Source organism: Anguilla anguilla, chromosome 10 (assembly GCF_013347855.1).
Source record: "Anguilla anguilla isolate fAngAng1 chromosome 10, fAngAng1.pri, whole genome shotgun sequence".
In the NCBI taxonomy this organism is placed as follows: domain Eukaryota; kingdom Metazoa; phylum Chordata; class Actinopteri; order Anguilliformes; family Anguillidae; genus Anguilla; species Anguilla anguilla.
In genome coordinates this window covers 10192697-10208685 of record NC_049210.1, presented here as the reverse complement: position 1 = coordinate 10208685, position 15989 = coordinate 10192697, and the positions used below count along the sequence as shown (strand labels likewise).

Below are 15989 nucleotides of genomic sequence, written 5' to 3'. Positions count from 1 at the left end.
CTCCTGCTCTCTCTGTCTCATAATCAAAATGATTTAACATAGCCCCTGGTGACCGTGGCCAGCCTATGAAATATGATAAACAATTTAAAAATGCTTTAGGACAATGACCAGGTAAAAGGTCAGTTCTTTGCCTCTTGTTCACATTTCTGGCTGACACCACTTTGCTTGTAATCAGAGACACTGACCTTAAATGGAAGATACTGTCAGCGTGTAGATTCATCGGCGTGCACAGGGGTGAGGGAAGGGGGAGCGAGCCTCTTTCTCTTCGGTCTTTAATGACCGAGCGGCCTCTTAAATGTATTATCTTTTCAACACAACGTGGGCCCTTCATTCAAACAGCAGATCACGATCAAAAATCAATTAGCAATTCTAGTCTCTCCTATGCGGATGACAAATGCTGTCTGCCTTGTCTGTGGGAATGAGACTGGGGTTCTGGGGCAGATGCTTTCACTCAAATCATGACAGCTCACGCGACAACTGGGTGAATGCATTTTTTTAAATTTTTACATAGCATCCATTTGTACAGCCGGATATTTTTACTGAAGCAATTCAGGTTAAAATACATTGCTCGGTAGTACCACGGCAGTGTCCTACCTGGGAATCGAACCTGCGAGGTTTAGGTTGCTAGCCCGGTTCCCTTATACTACACGCCCCGGTTGGCGGGATTACGCCGTTTTAGTTTCGTCTTTACTGTGGGCTCCCGCAACACGGCGTTTATTTTGGAACGTGAAGTGGGTTGCCCCACATTCCCAGAAGCATGGGCTTGTTATCATTGCTCGAAGTGTGAAATCACAGCGAAGGTTACCGTCGGTCAGGATGTCCCGTGAACTCTGTTTGGGCACGTCCCCCCCCGAGGGCCCGGGCGCACGGGTCTGCGGAGTAGAGTTTCCGTGGCAGCCGTCCACGCATCGCCGCGGCGTTATCTGATGGCGCGGCGGCTGTTGTTGTAACGAGACGCTGGCGGAGACGAGCCAGCCGAGGCGAAGAGGATACGTGTGCCCTGTGGCACAGACGGCCTCTTTATCTTTATCCCTCCCCGTTCCCCCCGTTCCCCCGCTCTATCGTTCCCGGAAGCCGCGCGGGGTTGTGGGGGTGGGCCCGAGGCTGGGCGGAGGCCAGGAGTTGGGGGATCGCTCCGATAAGAGGCGGGCCTCTCTCCGGCGGCCATTGTGCATTGTGCTCTGGCGCCCCTCCCTGACTGAGATCACCTGACTGAGGTGTGTGTGAGCCTGTGGCTGCCAGGTAACCCGCATAAGCTGGTGCCCTGTGCTGTCGTGGTGTTTTCTGCTCACTGCTAAAGAGACAGGTGGTGCACTGTGGTAAGCCAACACTTACCTGTTGAGCTGATCAGCGCTGACCCCGCATGTGCACATCAGACTCACACTGTACACTGCTTCAAAATACTTAGGACTGCACTGTACATGATTCAGCTTCTACATGGGCAGGCCCAGGATGTTGCTTGTGTACAGTGGTTATCATAACATTGGCTCTTGGCTGTTCCCTCTGGATGACCCGATTCAAAATGGAATGCTTTACATTTGTACATGGACTGTTATGTATGTACAGTCTTGTAAATATATGTAACCCTGAGCAGGTTCTTGCACAGGATTTGGCTACAGGTGAACTATTTAGTTTTGATCATCACTGTTTTCTTTAGTTTTATTGCTTGTACTCATTTCCATTTTTAAGAAGCTGATATAACTACCCTGAAATAAATGACTCCTTGAGATTTTGGATACAATATATTGTGTGGTAAAGGTTAAGTGAGCATGGTGTGTATTTGTGTGTCTGTCTGTGTGCTTGTACATGTCTGTCACGCTTATCTCAGTTCAGCACTCTGTCTCATTCCTAAGACCATGCTATGCGCTTAGTGCCCTCCTGTGGACTCTTTGTGTATTGCAGCTATGTGTTGACCTAGGCTTCTGCACTGTAAAGTTGCTAAACTCCCTGGGGGTTTCAGTGCCCTGAACTTGAGTAGCTGAAGCTCTAACTGCACTGTTCTAGAAGCAGAATCTTCCATGAGCGATTCATTCCAAAACTATTCACAACTTAGCATTTCTTAGGCTTGCTGAGAGTCTAAAAATAACCACCCTCTCCAGCCATCCCTCACTGTCACCAGATGCTGTCCAGGAATTAGGGTTTGTGGGATATTTTTTGCATTCTAATTCTGATTAAATAAAAGGATTTGGCAGCCACATTACATTGAAATGAATGGCTGTGCTTTAGATTGTGGTTTGGACTGAAGCACTCGAATCGCTGTAATACTGATGGCGTGTTTGAATTCAAAAAGTGGATCGAACAATATTCATTTTGGAATGCAGAGAGCAGAAACTCTTTGCTGACTTTAATTAAAAAATCAGATTGCACTCAAGCAAGGTCTGCCGCTCTTTCTTTGTTTTTCTTTCAATTGCACGTTGCCAGGTTTGTTGTAGTTGCAGGTTCCGGATCTTTCCATGGCTGAGGTAAAGAACGTGTGTCCTGGGGATGGGGTGGGGGGGGGGGCATTGGGCCAGGGGGGTGTGGGCGGATTCAGTTATTTGACTGAGAGTCTGCTTTGGGGGGTGGCAGGGACACCACCTTGGTCCGGTCCCGGACGGTCTTGAGGAAGGACATGATCCCAGAGCCCCCCGTGCCCCTCTCCTCCAGGGCGGTGGGGGCCTTGGTGAGGGCGTCCCCCTCGCCCCCCTCGCCCCCCTCCCCCCGGGCACGGAGCTGGCGGGCGCGGGCCGCCGGCACGGTGACGAAGCGGCTGACGACGTTGAGGTGGTAGCTGCGCATCGCCACCAGCTGGGTCACGCATCGCTGGTACGCGGCGTTCAGCGGGGCGCTGTCCCCGTCCAGGACGTACCGCCGCAGGGACGGGCCCGACGAGATGTCCTGGATCAGCCGCTTGTGGTCGGGGGGCATGTAGTCCCGCATGCGTTTGAGGAAGGCCCCTGTCCGGGACAGACAGCGGTTTCAGCCGCGCGCTCTCGGGTGTGAATACGCTAGCGCACACGGCCGCAGCGCCGCTCTTACCGCTCTGGGGCTCGTGCGACACTCCCAGCAGCTCGTCGAAGCAGTGCAGGAGGCTGCTCTCTGCCGCGCTCCCTCCCGAAATCTGCACGGGCTCTGCTTGCACCCCCTCATACACCAGCCCCTCCACCATGGAGGGATTGTCTTTCCACCTGAACAATACACAGAAACATATGTGCACACATCCACACTCACGCACACACACACATACACCCAACATGCACATACACACAAACACATGTGCACCACAAATACAGGCATGCATGGCACACACACATTTGCACGCATGCATGCACACACACACACACACACACACAGAAATTTGAGCATGTGTCATATTTGATGAAGCAAACATCCATATCCCTGTGCAGGCACAGTACCCACCCTGAAAGAAAGATGCGCATGATGCCATAGAAAATGGCTGGGTCGACGTACTCTGGAATCACAGAAGAGAGGAAAGGGTTTGACGTGTCTGCTGCTGACCGCTCCTAAACCACGTGCGTTCAGCAAACCGCGTGCGGTCACACGTCAGTCCCAGTTAGGCTGTATCAGAAGGATCAATCGGTACTGTACTGTGCAACAGTTTGATTGCCTCCGTCATGCTGCTCATGGATTGGGCGATGTCCTCCAGTGCCCTGGTCACCGTGCTGGCGTCTCCGCGGCGCACTCCGTTTATCACCATGGGGATGGCCTGCGACACAGACACGCCTCCAGTGACCGCATGCCCCATTCCCACCCACAGCCACACAAACAAAGCCCGACCTGCCAGCTAACCAATCAAACTCACCCTGTCGAGGGGAAACACGTGCTGCAGGGCTGTCCAGCCCTGTTCTTGGAGATCTACCAAGATATTACTTCAACCCTAACAAAGCACACCGCATTCAACAGCTAGAGAGCTCATTGAGCTGCTGATTAGTAGAATTGTATGTGCCAAATTAGGGTTGAAATTGAAACCTACAGGATAGTACAGCTCCAGGAACATGGTTGGGCAGCCCTGACCTACAGTTTTCCCAATTTGCTGCAGGACAGTCAGGAGGGTGTACCGTAACTTTTAGTTTAATTCAAGATTCAATTTCACATTTCTGTGCTTGCAGGACGAGGCACTTTATGTTCCCTCCAAGTCCTCACCACTGTGTATAAACATACAACTGTATACATGATTACATGGAAAAAGAATGTACACTGTGTACGTTGCTCTGGATGAGAAGGTATACATTTCTAAATGTCTGTAATGTATGTATTTAGGATTTCTATTTTGGTTCTTGGTTAGCATGGCTGATAGGGATTTAGTTGTATCGGTACTCACAGATGTGAGAATGCTGTTAGCCAGCTTTGGCATCATTGCTCATATTAATCAAGTGAATTCACGTTTGTTTGTCCTATATTACAAGTTTCTCTGGATATGAGTGTCTGTTAAATTCATTTCATGTTTTTTAATATATATTGATCAACTGCATCAGCATTAATTGCTGTTGTACTGAATCTGTATTGAGTTTGAATACATCATTTGGCAGCCATTACAAAGGTCTACTAACTGCACACTTTAAATAGCGCACTCATTAAACAGTTCTTGCAGCAACTGGCGTTTACAATGGTGTCTTCTGTCACCTTGACCCGCAGAACCGGAACTCGGCGAAGGGGAAGACTCACCTTCACGGCTGGCACAGCGGCCTTCTCCACCATCAGGGTGACGATGAAGAACCCGCGAAAGCTCTCACCCCCTGGCAGGGTGAGCAACAGCTCCAGATTCCTGTGACAGGCGGCACCGGGCCAGAACACGGGTACCAGGGTCACACAGGGCAACTCAAGGCTAAGCACTGGGCTTCTTTCAGAAAGAAAGTTGCTTTTATACTAATTTCAAGCTATTCTACCCTTTAAAAATATTTGGCACCCTACGTGGAGCTGACCATGTCCAATTCCCTCCCTAATTTGGAATGTCCAATTATCTGCAACTGCAGCTGCATTAATGCACAAACCCCACTGCTGAGCTGGGGGAGTATAGACATCTGCAGTTCTCCTCCCAAACCAGCTGCTTCTTTTCACACCGCAGCCCACAGCCAAGCTTGCATAGAGTGGAAACGGAGGAAGACCTTTCATGCACGGCTTTGGCATACAGACAGTGACAAAACATGGATCGCTGAAGGACTGAATCCTCCCAATTGTTGCCCCACGGTGCTATTGCCACAGTCGGCACTGGCACGGTCCGGATTCGATCCGGATTTCGAGACTCATCAGCCCTCAATGTGGTGCCTTAACCGAATGAGCAGCTCTGCTATTCTGTCTTTCTACTGGGTGAGATGAGCCTGCTTTTGATTTCACTTTTCACTGAGGACCCATAGAAAGTAATGCAACTCATACTGTATTTAGAGACATGTGACACAACTAATAAAGCCAGCAGCATGTAAAGCCTTCCACTACAAGGGCATGTGAATCTCCACGCATGCCTGTTCAAATCTGTTTCCAAGGATCGATTGCAATGAGATACTTACTCCATGTCAAAGGGGCTGGTGAAGGAATCCAGAGATGACATGAAAAGAGAAAGAAGGCAGATTTATTTTTCCCGCAGGAGGCTTTGGCGAATCATTTTTCATCTCACAAGCCCCCCCCTCCCCCCCCAACATGCAGTTTTCTTTTCGCATTGACAGGCATCTTGATGCAGAGCAGAGCCTCAGACTCTGGAAGGCCCAACAAGGTCACTCTCTCCAGGGCCCGTCAGACTGCAATTTTACTGCAGCCTTGGAAGCACGCTGCAGCGAGCGCTGAGGACGCAGTATGAGCGGTGGCCGTGTGCGCGTGGGTCTGTGTGTGCGTGGGAAACGCTCGTCATCGGAGTCCCACCACAACAGCCCGGCTCTGGAGCGAGAGAGCTCGCCTGGCCCTGACTACCAGTCACACAGGGGACCAGTTGTGATTACCTGATTACTCTGACACTTATAGATGTAACTTTAGCTGTTGTGGGTATGTACGTTTTCAAGTGTCCGCATGGGGTACTGCAAGTGTATTTCTAGAGGAAATCGGGCAGAATGTTCCCATTACTGAGATGCGTCTGCATCTTTGAAAGCCTCGGCGTGTGTGCCCATCTGAAGGCCATGTCCCAGGGCCTGGATTCTGGGGGTTGTGTGCGGCGCCGCCCGCGGGCTGCATTCCTCCGGTGCCGTGCAGATTCAGCGCGGATTGAGCGCTGGGAAGTGTGTGGGAGTGTCGCTTGGCGTCCGGCTCTCCGCGTTGCTGGGGAGAGCTGCTGACATGTTTATTAGAGGCCTTGTGCCTGCTCTCCGTGTGTGTGTGTGTGTGTGTGTATGGTAGGACGCCTGAGGAGGTTCTGTCATCAACTTTGTGTGTACTCTCGTAGAGGGGGTTCACAGTGGGGAATTGGCTGTGTCTGTGTGTGTGCCTGTGTGCATGTGTGCGTAGGTGAGTGCATGTGTGCATGCATGCATACATTTGTGTGCGTATGTGTGAGTATGTGTGTGTGAGTCAGTGTGTGCACGTATGTAAGTCAATCCATGTGTGTACGTGAGCATGTGGATCTGTGAGTGCGCGAGTCAGTGCATGTGAGTCAGTGTGTGTGTATGTGAGTGTGTGAGTCAGTGCGTGTGTGTCTGTGAGTGTGTGTATGTGTGTATCAGTCAGTGTGTGTGTATGTGTGCATGTGAGTCAGTGCGTGTGTGTATGTGTGTATCAGTCAGTGTGTGTGTATGTGTATGTGAGCGTGTGAGTCTCACCCCTTAGGGTCCCTCTTCCTCCAGTTGGCCAGCACTCCATCAGCGTGGGTCAGGATTGGAGGAAGCCCCAGCCGCTGGGATACCTCCCAGAACGGGACAGCCAGGTTTCGGGGCAACACCTGAGGAGACAATGACCTCGATTCAGAATGTGGCCTTTTTTTTCTAAATTTCTCCCATTTTGTCTCTTTTGCAATCTCCAGTCATGCTCAGAAGCATTTCTCTATTGCAACATCCTATGTCAATATAGGCCCATTTCCCTACAACATTTAACACAGTGCTCAGAGCCCGCCTTTGCCCCAGGAGTCTGAACCAGTGAACCTCACAGCGCCTGACAGGTCACATTTAGCCGACTGTACAAAAGAAGCAGGCCTCTTGCTTCCGGGACCTCCAGGGGCCAGCGTCACCTTCTGTTATGGACTCGTGGTGATGATGTACAAGCCAGGACATACAGTACAGTTGCAGGTTACACTGTTCCTTCACAGAAGATTAGTGACTAAAACAGGTTTAATTTTGTAGTAGTAGGGCGCCATGTCAAACCCCTCCCCACCCCATTTCATTTGTTGGCGCTCAGAGCTCAAGTCAGATTAGGTTAAACACTAGTTGCTGACCATATAGTCTGAACAGCTAGCTACAGCGCTTTACCAGATGAATCAAGTAAAAATTTAAATCTGCACAAGCAAAACTCAGCCAACTTTTTTGTCAATATAGATAGCTTGTAATCATTTGTTAATAAAAAGACAATTTTACAACGCACAGATAACTATAACTGTGAATATTGTTGTGCCATTACTGTAGAGAAACGAATGCTGGTAACTTACATTTGCAGTTATTGTCCTGGTCATTTCTTCATTGCCTTGCATTTTTTGACATTCTATGACTACCGTTCTGTTTCCATGACAATTCTAAATCAAGTACTGCCACAAAATTCTAAATTCTAAATCAGGAATGATTGCCAATGAGACGACACTGGTGTTGGTCTTTTCCATAGTATAAGCTTTAGAATAGACCAGAAAATTCTTTAAATAATGGATTACAATTAGGAAAGGTACATTTTACATAATTTTATTATCTAGGTGAATTTTGTACAATTAAATATTAACAACTGTTCATGAATGTGGCAACTGGTATTACTATATTGTTTGTGTTCTTCTTAGACATACTAGCATCATTTTGTCAATGATAAAGGATAAATGACAGTCTCACCCCTATGCCAACTAAATCTGGTGATCTGAATTCTGCAAATAACTAGACTATGCACATGATTTGTCAGTAGGGTACTTGTGCACTCACAGGCACACAGCATCTGTAGTATGCACATTTGCATTGTTAAAAAGACTGCTATGGGAATACCTTGACGGTCCCTTTTTCTCCCTCCTGCCACACGTAGCCCATGGTCATTATACTGAGCGCCAGGTGGGCCAGACGCAGCTCCCTGTGGCTCTGCAGGAAACTGGGGTCCAGCTGGGGCATCTGGGAAAAGAGGAGGAGCTGAAATTGCGGGACAGTCGCGCTTGGCGGCATCGGCTCCGTGGTCGAACGTTACAGAACGTCAGCGAGTTCAGGCATCGTCACGGCCCAATGGCTGCTCTGGCATATCCGCATCATCCTATTGGGTGTGCAGGAGGTGAGATATTAACCCATTCACTGTCACAGACTGAAAGATTACTGGATCTTTGTTTATCTTCTCTGTCTGGGCCTGGGCCATGTTATGTAAACCTCTTTGGACAGGAAGGAATAACTTGCTGTGTGTTCTGTTTTAAAGGTTAAAGGATAATCATACAGGATATATTTGCAGATGACAGGAGCGGTCATCGGCTGCATGATTGCAGCGCATTTTCTTAATGCGCACCTTTATCCGAGGTCTAAAATCATTAAAAGCCCCTACTAAAATTTGCTCCAGACTGTATGTATATTTTATTGTTATTTTTTAATGCATTACAGCCTCTCTAAATAGAGAAGTGGACCAAGGGTACTTTTAATGACTATTGAGATTTGTTGTAATTTGTCAGTTGGCACTTATGATATTTGCTTTATTCTCAAAATAATGATGTTTTTCTATCCTAAAAATAATGAAACTTTTGAAAACTTTTGTATGCTCAGGTTACATTTTAGGATACAGAACAGCTTTGATAAATAGCCAGCTGTATAAACAGTTTTACGTAAAAACAGTAAGCTGTGTAAGTTGCTCTGGTAAAGAGCCAAATGCTAAATGTTATGTACAGTATGGACAGGGCGGAGAATGTGTTACCTGATGGATGTGGGTACGGAGCGTGTGGGATTGGACAAGGTCTGTGACGCGTCGGGCGATGTCCATCCATGTCTGGTAGTACGGGGGTAGCTCAGTCTGGAGGAAGCAGATGCTCATCACTGATCCTCCCTTATTTCACATGACTTTACAAGACCTCTCCATGCAGGAATTAGTGAATGATGTCTTGCACTGATGTGGTCCCTCTCAAGGATAATCTCAGGACCCACTTCTACCAGTTTCCCTGCATTCGTGGACAGTAATTGTAGTGATGGATTCCAGTTCTTCCTAATTCCAGTTCTAAAGGCTTGTGCAACCGGCACTTAAAATACCATCCTGACTGTCTGCCCCATCCAGTGCTTAGCAGGCATTTATTTGGCCAGCTAAACTCAGAGGTGATTTGATCCGTGATTCACAAACTTTAACCCCATAACTCCATTAATGAGTGATAGTATTTAATGTAAGCCACACTGCATTAAAATGGAACATGCCTACCTGTATATCTGAACTGTGATATGTTATGTAAACCGAATGTAACATAGCCAGCATACTGCCAAGCCTAATGACTATGAATATCTGTGGAAAGGGTATGATATGTCTTTTTTGGCATTTACACTATCTTGTGACTCAGAACTGAGAGTTAGTGTCTTGCTTAAATGAATCCCAGTGACCTGGGATCTTCATTTAAAAGGAGGCATCAACTGCAGCACTACGACACCAGTATCCTCATCACTGTGCTTGCATTACAGAGCAAAGACCGCCCCCTGCTGGACTAACAAAGCCACATTCAGCATCAAGCCGGTTTGCCTCTTCTTGTTGTCTTCTTACTACTGACCAAACTAAGGACCAGACAAACAAACTTCTGGAAAATGCACCATTCTTCAAGTAAGAAATTGATTATATGCAGTATATTTAACTCTGTAAATTTCTATATTAGGCTATTTTTGTTTTGACAGATTTCAACCTGAACAGGTGCATGTAAGCTCAGTTTAAATCTCATTGCACATCACACTTGCTCATAAACAGTATTCAGGCATAATCACACTCAAAATACAATACTAGAATTTTAAATTAATTGGCAGCTTCATGGATCTCCTTTAGTAATAAATAAATAAATATCAGTACAGACAGAACAATTTCCTTAACAAGGTCAAGTCCAACAAACTAAGCCCAAAAGGTGGTTCTGTGAGTGAAAGAGAAAGCTAACAAGAGATGTAATCTATTTTAGCCAGGGTTTATTTGCAAAACAATCAATACGCGCAATCACCATATGTCACGGGTATGGAACCATTGACTGAAAAGGATAAAGTTCACCTACAAAGCAAGTAGAAGACACTGGAAGCATAAGCTAAAGTTTTTTGGGTTTTTTTTTTTGCAATGTTTTAATACAGAATATCTGTTTGCCTGCAGAGCTAAATTTTTTTTCTCTTTTTCAATGATCAAATATCTTTAGCCAGATTCTACTGACTCAACACTTAACCTACTAATGAATGAATGATTGTTCCCATATCCCCACTGCAACATTCCAGCTGAGAAATGGCGCTAAGTGATTGAGCTGTCTCTGTCCCTGTTTCATCTTACAGCTGATTGCAAATGCACCGAACACACAACGGACACAGCGACCGCATAAAGAAAGGAATCCCTGTCCCTACCAGGGGCTCCTGCAGAATGAATCCGTACTCCTCGGAGACGTGGTAGCGCTCCAGGGAGAAGGGCTGCTGGGGGTCCGCGGGGCTGCTGGCCATGGGGCTGGAAGTGGAGGCGAACGGTTGGTGCGTTCTGCAGGGACGGTGAGCATTTCCAAGTGACCGGCGCCCAGCCACACCATTAGCGCCCTCTGTGCGGAGTTCACCGGCTGGAAAGTCAACATGCATGACTCCTGGCTTGCGCAATTCCTTTTTAACTTCACCTTTAGTCACCTTTTACGCATTGCCCAACGTAAGCCCCCAACGTGAGAATGGAGTTTGCTCACAGCCTTTAGGCCAACAGGTCAACTGTAAGAGACAGTTGAGGGCCATTAAACAAGCTGTGCGCCCGAGGAGAAGATCCGGTTCGTCCTGCCAGTGTACACAGCAGAGACTGTAAAAAAATATGGACAAAGCTACTGTGACGTCACCCATTGACTCTCCGTGGGTCTCTAAAACACGTTTTGAAGCTCAATGGCGGGCGCGGCCATGTTGTCGATTTGGAGCCAAAACCATAGAGTTAAGCGGTCTTGTGCTTTTTACAATGTGATTGACAGTCCTGTGCGCAAAAGCACATCAACCTGAACGAACGATTGCAGAACGAACTTGAGGCTAGCTGACTGTCTGCCGTTATGTTTTAAAATATATTATAAAATGTTTACGGAGTTTAATTTCCATCCGTGACTGTACTGTGTCATGTAATCACGTTATATGTATGACATTAATAATACAATTATGTTCAGTTATCTTCAATTTATGTTTCTCAGCAAAACGAATATGCTTAGCTAGCATATCAGCTTGCCAGTGAGCTAGGTAGGCTACCCGTGGTTAGCTCACGCATTAGCAATATGAACCACAGGGGAAGAACATCGACTACACTGATGGTCAATCAATCAGAGATGTGTCGGCTACTGGTGATTCGACTAGGCTAACTTTCGTATAACTGTCTGGTAGACCTGCTGTTAACCGAGCAAGTTATCGTCGTAGGTGTGATTTCATCGTGTGTTGTATGTTATCCAGCAAATAAACCGTTAGACTCTTAATTCGCTTCGTGAAACTGAAAATTTTGCAGTGTTTATCCCAAAATCGGGATTATAGTACTAGTAGCTTTGTCACATGCGTGAAGCATGGCCCAGGTAGACATTTACGGAATGTACACGACTAACAAGCCGTCAAACACGTTTGGCAGATGGAATATTTGCCGGATAGGGTTAGCTAGCTAGTCAAATGGCTTGGTAACCGAAGTTGCGAACTGTTTTAGCATAGGCTACTGGACTACCAAATATAGCAAGCTAATTACGCTTTCTGCCAACTAATTATTTGGTTAAGTAGGCTAAAGGAAATAGTAAAAATGACTCGGCTACCGAAAAACTTCAGAGGAGGATTATTTTATGGTCGTCTAGTGCAGCTGTAAATAGCACACGACATAATGAAGTCACTCCGAAATGGGATGTCTGCATTTTCTGACTTCACACAGGTGGACCGTAGTCGGATCCGCAATGTCAAGGCCAAGAGGCGCCACCTCCCACCCCAGTGACCATAGACTGTAGCCCCTACTGTAGCTTAGTCCTTTGCCGTAATCAGGAAGTGACGCAAGCCGTACCTCATTTGGTCCACAACACATATTATAATAGTGCCCAAATGACACAATAAATCATGAAATCGACCCATGGACAGTCATAAGACGAATAAAATACACATATTATGACGATTTGTTCTCATGAGAAAAAATTATTGACTTTGTATTTTGACCGCATGTGTACTGTAGACTTACATGGAAACCGGATATGAAAACACCTATACTGGAGCCAACCGTAGTGGCGCTAGTGAGCAACCAGGAATGAAGATGGTTTCCCATAAAGAACTATAAAGAATATATTTGACTCAACTTATTACACCGCTGGTACAGTAACTACAGTGGCAGTAATCTGTTTGACAAAAACGTGCATGAAAATGTTGCAATGCTGTACCTCTACCTGGTGGAGTGTGTCTCACATTGCAGTGATAATGAAAATGTATGAGAGCATTATCAGTGTCATGCAGTTCTGCTCTTTTTTTTTTGTGAAGCCAGGAAGCCCTGCTGTGGTCTCATACCAAGCCCTAGGGTAGGATCTCTGCTCAAGCAAAGCTTCAATTAAAAAGGCAATCCTTCACACATACGCTTTCTTTGACTCTCTTTATGTAGACCGAGACTAAAGTTTAAAAAAAAAAGAAAAAAAGATGTCTAATCTAAAGATGAAGGTCAGCTACCTTAAACAAATAATGAATGTTACATACATAGAAAGGTTACTGTCACAAAAGGAATGGATGAAGGAAAATACCGAACCACAGCTTGTTTCTCCCAGGAAGTCCCAAGCCAACCAAGATGAAGTTTCAAAAACGAAAAGACAGCCAAATATTCCAAAAAGGCAGGGATGAAAATGTAAAAATGCCAGATGAGCTTTAAGACAAGGACATCAAACCTTGCACACACCAAACACAGAGAAGCACAAGGCCCAGATGCAAGGTTCAGATTCCTCAGATGGCAACAGAAGTTACAACCCCTGAATCTCTACCGCAACAGATATGAACTGGCTAAGTTAAGTATCCAAAAATTCTGGCCTCAGTAAAGTTCGCATTTTAAGTTGTTCTGTGAGGGACGAGGAATGGTTACGAGAGAGGGGGCAGCAACATGTCTGATTGGCTGAGGTGTGGAAGGGCAGAGGTGTGGTAGCAGGATCAGACAGACTGTCTTATTTGAAAACTGATAAATTCATGTATAAAAGTTGCCTTATGTGGTTAGAAGCAGGGCTAAGCAATATGATATTATTATCAAAAGATTCATTGTCTTACAGTCTTTCTAATGAGACCGAACATTAATATGTTAGGAGGTAATGTCGTACAGCTAAGACAAATCATGGAAGTTTCATCCTATTTCTAACAAAGAGGTGAAATCTGTAAACGAATAATTGTCAAAGACATCCAGTTGTACTCTCCATCTTCAAGTAAAATATTTTCAATGGATCAAAAACAATCATATCACGTTATTTTCTGCTTTTAACTGGAATGCCCTGAAAATGTAGATTCCATTGATCTGGCCTGAACAACCCTTATCTGTACAGACGTTAAGATTTTTACTCAGCGATTTCAAATAAATATCACAGATTGCATTCAAAAGGAATATTCCTGTGCAGCATTCTTCATTCATTGTTGGGAATCTTCTGCCTTGTGGAACCATGTTGGGACTGGTGAAGTAACACACTGAGGGCCACTTCCCAACTGAAAAGGTTTTATTACAATAAGCTTCTCTTTTTAGAAACTCATACCCTGAAACTTATCTATTATGGTATTCAGAGGTTCCTTTAAGACTATGAATCTATTAGAACTTAAAACTCAATCTCGAGACGTGTTACCTTACTCAGCATTTAGGGCTTCCTGGAGATCTGGAACCTATTTAAGTGAAACTCAGTCTTGAGGCGTCAGGAAATGGAACCTGCTTTTCAGGAATTGAATCTTGAAAAGCAGGAATTTAATAGTGGCATTCCATCTAGATGTCAAAATAAGCCACAAACAAGCTGTAGGCACAGTAACTTCAGTCTGATGCAAATGACAGGAGATGTAATCAGTTTGAAGTCGTTTACTGAAATTGTAAGGTTTAAATCACATCGTGTCACCTGGTAGAAAAACTATGTGCTCCCATGCCTAACGCTGCTCTCTGCCCGACTCCACTGCGCATGATTCTATTGCACGACGTCACTCACTATATTAAAGGGAGCATCAATAATCACATTAAATATACATGCATTTGTTTTTGTACATTATATACATTACCTATGTCTTATACAATGACTAGAAATGATGAACTATACATTTTGCATGATATTTAAATTAACTTATATTCTCACATTGTGGCTCTTACACCTGGGATACTGCCCACAGATAGTATGCACCAGCTTTTAATGGGTTCTTATAAGCTGTGAACAAAGTATTTGTGAGGCTGCAAAAAGTGTTAGGAAGGAAGATGCAGATGGAACAGAAATATGAGGATTTATTAATAAACATAATCACCAGTTAAGTTAATGACAGAAAATATGAAAACATGAATTACCTATAGCTGAACACAGGATCACATGCTTGCTATGGCAAACAAACATGAACATGCTCACTGACACAGTACATAACCAAATGATTCGGTACGTATTCCGGGGGGGTAATCTGCCTGTACGTTTGACCCCTCTGCCTGGTAGGCCCATGGCCTGATCTTCCAGCTGTTTGTCTATTTTAACTTGTGGCTGTTGTGGCTTCACCAGTCTTCAGCAATGGTGAAAGTCCAGGAACACTCAAAATTGCACATTACATGTATGTGTGTGGGAATGTGTATTGAGAATGAACTTAAGACACAAAATGCAACTTAATCAGACTAAAACATTCAATGAGGGTTACAATCAATCTGGCAATAAAGTAATAAAAATTCTAGGGCATTGTACACATTTGAGAGTCCACTGGCCTGCCCTTAATTTCCCCAAATGCATTCCTTTAGTGTTCATGAAAGGAAGGGGGGACAGAGAGAGAGAAAGAAAACAAGTAATATTCTGGTAGTCACTAAAACTAAATTCTTCATATCATGAATTTGTATTATAACCTGTTAAAATGGAATTTTCCTATGGAACAGCTTTCCATAGGACTGCCTGATATTCTGTCTACATGCGATTGAGGAGGCATGACAGGAGGTAGGCCTCTAAAGTGGGTCCATTGGAAGGAACAGGGGTCCAAGGTGACTAAAATTATTATTAATACTTCACTGATGGAACAGGTTTTTTGAAACAGTAGTCGATTGTTCAGTGAGACCTCAGAAGGGAGAAATTCTCTATGTGGGGGATATGACCAGCCAGCCAGCCACAGTCCAAAAAAAGAAAAGAAAATTTATCCCAGGGATTAACTGATTATTAGAGAGGACAAGTCAGGCATTTCTCAGTGCTGACTTGAATATGTCCCATGCCAAAGTTGCCGTTGTACCTATGTTGCACAGCATTGTTAACTGACATTTTACAGTTGCATAAATTCATACTCTAGGAAATATGAAAATTCTTCTTTGTTTACATCACTTTAATGGAATATACTGCATACTGATTTCATATATGGTTACTGCCTCCATTATACTGTGTCACTCACCTGATTCTCACATACCCTTGAAGTTGAAAAGTTACTCATACCTGGTGGACTTTTAATGTGTAACGGTATTTTTGTATTGATGGTCTGACACTAAAATTTCTTAGCATCTCATCTGCATATTTCTGTTCCAGTGAAACTGATTAACAATGTAACAGTGCTGAAATTAAA

General features: G+C 45.1%; 1 protein-coding gene and 1 long non-coding RNA gene across 3 annotated transcripts; one reads left to right on the top strand and one right to left on the bottom strand.

Annotated features, from left to right (window-relative positions):
* Positions 1 to 2304: 2304 nt before the first annotated feature.
* Positions 2305 to 10886, bottom strand: ido1 (indoleamine 2,3-dioxygenase 1). 2 transcript variants are annotated; one of them, XM_035435764.1, is made up of 10 exons: positions 10638 to 10886; positions 8989 to 9084; positions 8091 to 8210; positions 6741 to 6859; positions 5505 to 5519; positions 4666 to 4765; positions 3589 to 3706; positions 3400 to 3451; positions 3019 to 3167; positions 2305 to 2936 (listed from the first exon to the last, which is right to left on the bottom strand). In XM_035435764.1, exons 1-10 carry the CDS (start codon positions 10857 to 10859, stop codon positions 2530 to 2532), a joined length of 1398 nt encoding a protein of 465 aa, XP_035291655.1. In that variant the 5' UTR covers positions 10860 to 10886; the 3' UTR covers positions 2305 to 2529. The 2 variants fall into 2 exon arrangements, with proteins under 2 accessions (XP_035291655.1, XP_035291656.1); XM_035435765.1 differs by lacking the exon at positions 3400 to 3451 and having other exon boundaries at positions 3019 to 3170; positions 3591 to 3706.
* LOC118237256 lies at positions 8160 to 10643 on the top strand. The gene is made up of 3 exons (XR_004767137.1): positions 8160 to 8364; positions 9735 to 9870; positions 10569 to 10643. It is a non-coding gene; the product is annotated as an uncharacterized LOC118237256 (long non-coding RNA).
* Positions 10887 to 15989: the final 5103 nt, after the last annotated feature.